We start from the raw sequence: 7,996 nt of genomic DNA, 5'->3' as shown, positions 1-7,996 counted from the left end.
TCTAAAATAACCTCATAACAACATTGAAACAATTCCTTCATCACTCCAACACCTACTTTTAAAATTCACCCATCAAAACTCCTATTTTATCCTTAAAACCTAAGCAAAAGAACACTTCTTTAAACCAATCACTTTGCATTCAGTTCCAAACATTAGAATAACTTCATTACACATAATCAATACAATTTTAAACATCACAAATATACAATTCTAACATACCAACAAAACATCTTCAAATCATCAACTACATATAATCTTTATATACCCAAACATATGAATTTCTCCAAATCTAACTACTATAAATAAAGATACAAATTCTTATAATATAATCACAAACTAAAACAAAAATTCTAGCTTCCTTTACCTTAGAAAACTTCTACAGCTCTAAAAACCCCAATCGTTGCTTTTACCGCAAGAAATTCCTAGAAAAGCCTACAAATCACTAATTGGTGATTGGAGACAAACTTTAGAACCTCGATTGAACCAAGAATCAAGGGGAAAACACTTTTGACACATGGAAAACAAATTTCCTTGCACGATCAAGAAAGGACAAATATGATAGAAACTTACTTGCTCTATGAGAGAAAGTGATCAGCTAGAAATATAGACCTCGTCACCGTGATTGATTTGACACATCCTGATCGTCAAAGAAACGACTCAGGAGTTAGAACTCTTAGAGAGAAGGTTGAAAACTCCACATAAATGGTTTCTAAAGTACAATTTAAAATAATGAAACTCGAATATAATAAAACCATTTAATATTAAAATAATCGAGTTTCACCATTTTTAAACTACCACCACTTTTAAAATATCATTTACATTACTAAATGCTTAAGTGCCATAAAAATCTAAAATCATGTATATATATTATTACATGGATTTTTACTCACAATAATATAACCAAAAAAAAGTAATTTTATTTTAATGGAGACATTCTAAATATCAAATGGTTTTTTATACTATAGACGGATTTTAATATTTTAAAATTTATTTATTTATTTTTTAAATATTAAAATAAGTGTATTTTAAAGTTATAATGGACAATACAAAATGTCATAAGAGAATTATATCAGAATTTAGACTTTATGAAATGAGTAATAATTTTTCATACATAAAAGTAAAAGTATAAAAGTAAAAGTTGATTGAATACAAATCGAAGAAATGGTGATGAATGGTATAGTAGAAAAGTTGTTGAGATATTTTTGGTGCCTAAGACCTAAAAGATATAGAATTAGCAGTTTGAGAAAGGGAGGAAGTGAAAGTAGCAGAAACCGAAACCGAAGGTAGCAATGAAAGGAAAGAAAGAAAAGACGAAGAAAACGTGAAAAGAACAGAGTGATAGGGAAAAAGGTCTTACGTGGAAACTTTGGAAGAACGAAAGCGATAGCTACCACTCTCATTTCCCACAACTCAGCTGTGGCTCACATTGTTTTATCTCTTTATCTTTCATCCTCCTTTCTTAGCCTCAACCTTCATCATTCTCATATTCTATGCTTTAGTTACCTATCAACTTCATTTCACATTCTTGCTTATTCTAATTTCATATTAAAATTCAAAGAGTAAATATATATTTCACTGTAAATTTTAACATAAGGGTAAGCATGCATCCAACTTATTGATATCAGAATTACTAAACTTTTAGTATTTTACTTCACTTAATATCTTAAAAGACTTCTTTCTACAGTATATAGTTAGACATATTACTATATCAAAACTATTCAAAATCAGAAAAGTGGTTTTTTTCTTCTCTTATATAAAAGACTATTAGATATCATGATTTATTTTTGGTATAAAATATGTGTGTTTGCATGTATTGTTTATTCTTATTTTGACTGTTAGAGATTTGAAAATGTTGTGAATAATCTGCAGAGTTGATTTGAATCCAAATAAATTAAGCAATAAGATCCTTGACTTATATATTTAGATAGGTATTATCCATCAAATGACACCGGTTCCATTTATTGGAACCTCTGATATTGTTTAAAAGCAAAGCAAAACTATTTCCATACTGATATCGTGTGAGATTGGTTGTCTTACAAATATATATTATGTGAATGATGATAATGATAAAAATTAGAAGGCAATGGAGGTGCAAGAAACTTGGAATATGGATAACCTTTTGGCTTTTAGAGATGAAGCTAAATTGTTGATATGATGTGCCATTTCACAGCCAAAACTGAGAGGTTCCCTCTTCAGCCATTCTCAGCCTCAAGGTTCAAAGTTTCTCCCTCTTATCTTCTACCTGTGACATGGCCTGGCCCCACCTTAGCATTTCATTGGTTCACCATAGCTCTTCATCATAAAAATTCAATTTTCCCATTTATACTTTTATATAATAAGGTTCTAACAACACCAGACACACCTCCTGCTTGCTTCTGCCACATTCCTCAAAAACTCTGTAAAGCTCCTCCTTCCCACCTATACTCACTTCTTCTCATTCTTTTTTCATATACATATATATTATGTTGTGTGTGTGTGTTTAGTTGGCTCTTTCCATTGGATTTTGGTAAGAATGATTTCAAACTCATGCTCTGTGTTATTATCTTTACTGTAAAATTGGCTTGGAAGTGGAAAAATCAAGTGGGGTGATCGGTAATCACAGTTTTCTTCATGTTTTAATTTAGTTACTGGTGTGCAAGTTTCAACTCAAAGCAGGTCTTTCCTCTTGTTCTGTCCACCAATATATTCTGCTGTGTTTTCTTCATTATACAGTGTGTTTTGTTATAATCTTGTTCTCAATGAATTTTCTGAAAGCAGGATTCAGTTGTGCATCAGTTCTAATATTTTAAGATGATGATTTCAGTTTTTCTTATTAATTGCAGAAAAGGGTGTCTAAAAGATAGACACAGAAAGCATATTTTGAATGATAAATGTAAAAGCACAACAAAGCTGTTGATGAAACAGGATACTTTTTATTATTTTTTTCTTATATTATGGTGCTGTTAAAGGTCATCCATACAGTTACATAATGATAAGAATTAAACAGTTTCTGTTCTCTCCTTGAAATCAACTTTGTGTAACTTAACTTCTGAACTAGGTTATTTTAGCAGTTAAACATGAATTTCCTGTGTTATTAGTTGGAAAACTCATTAAGGTTCGTGTTTCTGTCACAAATCTCCTCAAGTAAGGAACAATAAAACAGTAAATAGCAGTGCATGCACAAAGTTTATGATAAAAGATTCAGAAGGTGGTTAAAGCTGACTTTTTGATGGATTTTGTTTAGGGGACTCTTTGTGGGAAAATCCAAAAGAAGTGGTTGAAATTTGAAGCAAGAGAAGATGGACTATTTCAATGCACCAGGAAGAAACCACCTCTTTGTTCCAGGGCCAGTTAACATCCCTGACCAGATCATTAGGGCCATGAACAGAAACAATGAGGACTACCGCTCGCCAGCTATTCCTGCTCTCACAAAAACTCTGCTTGAGGATGTCAAGAAGATTTTCAAGACCACTACTGGAACCCCATTTCTCATCCCTACAACTGGTATGCATAAACAAGCCACACTGATCTTAGTGTTGTTATGTCTATACTTTTTTAGTTTCATAAACTCAAGGTATAAGTGACTTTTTACTTCAGTCCTTAACATTTTCTGTGTATGCTGAAAATTAATGAAGAATCTATCTTGTATGCTTTGAAAATGTTAAGGATGAAGTGCATGTTTTTCATATCAGGGATTATGTTCTAAATAACAAAAATTTAAGGGTGTGTTTTGCAATTTTCATAAAATCAATTAGGGTGTATTATCTTAATGATGAGGATGATACTAACTTTAATGGTTATACTTTTAGGTTAAATTAACCAGAGCAAGTCCTTGAACTATTTGAAAATTTTAATTAGCTTAGCAGGCTCAAAAGTATAATTAGATCTTTGATATAGTAATATTCCTTTCAGTTGAGTCCCTGGATTAAAATCACCACAAATTGTCATTTTTTATCACAAACCAATTTCAGAGATCTAACACAAAATTCTTACAAAATCAAGGACCCAGTTATAGTTTTTTATATTAGATTTGAAAGTTTACATTATTTATTCATGAAAATAATGGCAAGACTCCTATACAGTAATCTAGAATAATGATTGTTCTTTTTCTTTTATATCTTTACTGTTCTTGTGTATGGGTGTTTGGGAGATGATTACAAGCATAGAGAGTAAGGTGGTTTAAGAACAGTTAGTTTGTTATTCACATGGTTATAGTTTACTAGTTCTCTTGTTATTGAGTAATGGTTTTGGATATGGTTCAGGTACTGGTGCTTGGGAGAGTGCTCTCACAAACACACTGTCTCCTGGGGATAGAATTGTATCATTCCTGATTGGTCAATTCAGCTTGCTTTGGATTGATCAGCAGCAACGTCTGAATTTCAATGTTGATGTTGTGGAAAGTGAATGGGGCCAGGGTGCTAAGCTTGATGTTCTGGAATCAAAGATTGCTTCAGACACTGCACACACTATAAAGGCAATTTGCATTGTCCACAATGAGACAGCAACTGGGGTCACCAACAACTTGGCCAAAGTGAGACAAATTCTCGGTGAGTGTTTCATCTAATGGACTTAAATCATAACTTTTTCTCATTTAATATCCACATCTGTACCATTTTATTCTCTATACACTGAAAGACCCAAAATCATCATTGTAGACTAGTTTCTCCCTAAGTACTTTGAAAGGGAAAAATAAGAAGATAAAAATGAAATAGCTCAATCCACAATATGTCAGAATTCTAAAATATTAGCTTTTTCATTCTTTTTTTTCTCCTTGAAGTGTTTATCTGGAGATGTTCATCCAAACAGGTCATTTGTCTTTGGTCTTTGATGTTCAAAGATATTAATGTTCATGACTGCTCTTGGTTCCATTGAGAACATATTTTTGGTTGGCAGTTTTAGCTGTTTGTTTTCTTTTGTCCTATAACATCTATTATACTTTTGAAGGACTACTTAGTTTAGTATTTTGTCTAAACACATAACTGCTCTGTACTTACTGAATCACGCATATAACTGCCAAACTGTTTATCTCCAAGTAATAATCATAGTGAGACATGTTGCATAGGTTATTAGCATTTAACTTGACTCCGTTGATCTTGATGGGTTATGTTATAGAAGACGGTATTGATTGGGAGATATTATATATATATGTAGATGACATGAGTTTAACCCATATATATAAGGAATCAATACCACTTTTAATCTAAGACCTTAAGACAATAAGTTCATGGATTTTTCATCTAGTGTTTAATTTTGTCTTTTTTATCCAACGTGAAACTGTGAGTCACACTTGGATTAATCCCAACCGATCTAAGTATGCATCTGAAACTTTACCAAATTATTCACATGCAACACCACTGGTGAACTCAAATGATATGTTGACATAAATTCTGTCGTTCTTTGATGAAAATGTGTTCCTAGTACCTCTTCCAGGTCTGCAAATGTATCAAACATTTGCATTAACCAGCTGTTGGATTTTTAATGTTGTTTTTTCCTTCATGAAAAGATTCTGACGTTGTTTCTTTGGACACTCAGATTCCTACAGGCACCCAGCACTCTTCATTGTTGATGGAGTGTCTTCCATTTGTGCACTTGATTTCCGCATGGATGAATGGGGAGTAGATGTGGCCATAACTGGCTCTCAGAAAGCCCTTTCCCTTCCCACTGGGATAGGAATTGTGGTTGCAGGACCTAAAGCTATTGAGGCCTCAAAAACTGCCAAGTCACTCAGAGTTTTCTTTGACTGGAAAGACTACCTGAAATTCTACCAGTTAGGAACCTATTGGCCATACACTCCTTCCATACATTTGCTGTATGGTCTGAGAGCTGCTCTTGATCTGGTTTTTGAAGAAGGACTTGAAAATGTGATTGCAAGGCACAATCGTTTAGGCACAGCAACCAGGTAAGCCATGATGGTATGCTAGTCCAAAAATGGTTACAATGAAATTCAATGTATGTGTTGGTTTATGATTGAATGATATCAGTGTTTACTTGAAAAGGTTACTGGTTTTGACAAATGATCAAAGGTTTATCTAAGTAGACAATGGTTTTGGCTTTAGGTTATGTGTATAAGATAATGCATGTGAATGCAGACTTGCTGTAGAGGCATGGGGTTTGAAGAATTGCACCCAAAAGGAAGAGTGGCACAGTGACACAGTGACTGCTGTTGTTGTTCCTTCTTACATTGATAGTGCTGAAATAGTTAGAAGGGCATGGAAGAGATACAATTTGAGCTTAGGTCTTGGACTGAACAAAGTTGCTGGGAAGGTTTTCAGAATTGGGCATCTTGGCTACTTGAATGAGGTAATGTTGATTCCCAAAATAATTCTCAAGTCAAATGAAAAGTAATCTTTGAATAATCAATATACTTATTTACAAAATTTCATTTGTTAACTACTCTAAATCAGTATTTAAAGGCTCATGTTAAAAAATATCATAAGTCTTTTCTTTTTCTTGATCTTGATTGTTGGATGTATTACATACAATATTGCCATCCTAGCTTTGAAGAACTTTCTGTCCAACTTCAATCGTTCAAGCTTCAAAACTGTGATAGGGATAGTGCATAAGGAAACAACATCAATATATTTATAGTTTTTTTTTAATATGGTGTTAACTTTTTCATATATACTCAACGTGAAACTTAGAATTACTTAAATTTTGAATTGTTTGAGATACCAAAACTCTTTGGTAATGTCTAACATGATTTATTAAAATAAGAAAAAACATGTTTGCAATACTCTTAGTTCCAAGTTGCCAACATTTTTATTTGTTAATTGTTGTAATATTTTTTCAGTTGCAACTGTTGGGATGTCTAGCTGGTGTGGAGATGATACTCCAAGATGTGGGTTACCCTGTAAAGCTTGGAACTGGAGTTGCTGCTGCCAGTGCATACTTTAAGAATACCATTCCTCTCATCCCTTCAAGGATTTGAGTTACAACCCATTTCTCTTCTCTTCACTTCCTTTTCTGCTCTTTCAAAAATTCTGTAAAATATATCACATTATTATCCTCTTTTACACTCCTTTCAACGTCAACATACTCTCTACTTTCAACTTTAATCTATTGTTTCTTTCATTCTCTTGTATATCACAAATAATTGCATCTTCTCACCTTATTTCTCACTCTCTAATGCACATTAAATTCATCACAAACTCTTCTTTTGAAAAAAATAGAGTGCATGTTCTATTAATAGTCTAAGTAAAATGTTAATCGGCATGACTGATTAGTGAGTTTTGTAATATTTTATTAAAACTTACACTATGACTTCTAGTTAATTGACACTGTATAGAATTTATTATGTAAAAGAAGTACGAAATTCAAATTCAAATATTAAACATTTGGACCGCGACAACGCAAATTTGATAACATTTTGACAATGACACGTGTCAGCGTTGTAGTGGACCATTTTGAATTTTTTTTTAAGAAATCTGATTTGAAAAAGGGATAAGGGTTTCAGATTTCATTATTCCGAAAGCACCCTTCTTCGCTCAACACTCTCTCTCCTCTCTCAATTTTAGGGTTTTCATGAGTTTCATTTGAACATTTCTCTCTCGACGTTCAACAATCTCTCTCAACGCTCAACAATCTTCGTCGTCGCTGGCCCCATTCGAAGTCTCTCTTTCTCTGTCGAGTTTGTGATTTCGACGATCTACGTTCATTGATCTTCGTCATTGGTTTCTTCAAAGTGTCTCCTTCGGTGTCGATTGTGTCGAAGTTCTGAGCTTTTTTTTGTGCAATGGGTTCGTCCACTGACATAGGTTCTTCAAACAAGGTACGTACTTTTTTCCTCTTCCGTATTCGTATTTTGGGGTTGGGCTTTTGCTTTTGGTTTTTGTTGATCATTTTGGTGGTTATTTGTAACCAAAAATATATATTTTTTCTGCAGTTTGTTCGTCATTCATTGGGAGGTGAGGTCCTGCACCATTGACATAGGATAGATGCACTTGTAATCGATTACTGGGACCATGTAATCGCTTACAAGGGAAAAATTCTCCTTTTGTACTGAAAGTTGACAAGAACT

At 33.2% G+C, this 7,996-nt stretch overlaps 1 protein-coding gene across 2 annotated transcripts; it reads left to right on the top strand.

Moving 5' to 3' along the window:
- The first annotated feature begins 2,240 nt into the window (after positions 1–2,240).
- LOC124835222 (serine--glyoxylate aminotransferase) lies at positions 2,241–7,060 on the top strand. Of its 2 annotated transcripts, none has more exons than XM_047310125.2 (6): positions 2,241–2,398; positions 3,224–3,483; positions 4,242–4,526; positions 5,512–5,878; positions 6,069–6,279; positions 6,770–7,060. In XM_047310125.2, exons 2-6 carry the CDS (start codon positions 3,279–3,281, stop codon positions 6,905–6,907), a joined length of 1,206 nt encoding a protein of 401 aa, XP_047166081.2. In that variant the 5' UTR covers positions 2,241–2,398; positions 3,224–3,278; the 3' UTR covers positions 6,908–7,060. The 2 variants fall into 2 exon arrangements, with proteins under 2 accessions (XP_047166081.2, XP_047166083.2); XM_047310127.2 differs by having other exon boundaries at positions 2,350–2,506.
- The last annotated feature ends 936 nt before the right edge of the window (positions 7,061–7,996 follow it).

Source organism: Vigna umbellata, chromosome 7 (genome assembly GCF_029865625.1).
Source record: "Vigna umbellata cultivar VRB3 chromosome 7, Vumbellata_1.0, whole genome shotgun sequence".
NCBI lineage: Eukaryota > Viridiplantae > Streptophyta > Magnoliopsida > Fabales > Fabaceae > Vigna > Vigna umbellata.
The sequence above is the reverse complement of the archived record's forward strand: the minus strand, read 5'-3'. Positions and strand labels throughout refer to the sequence as shown.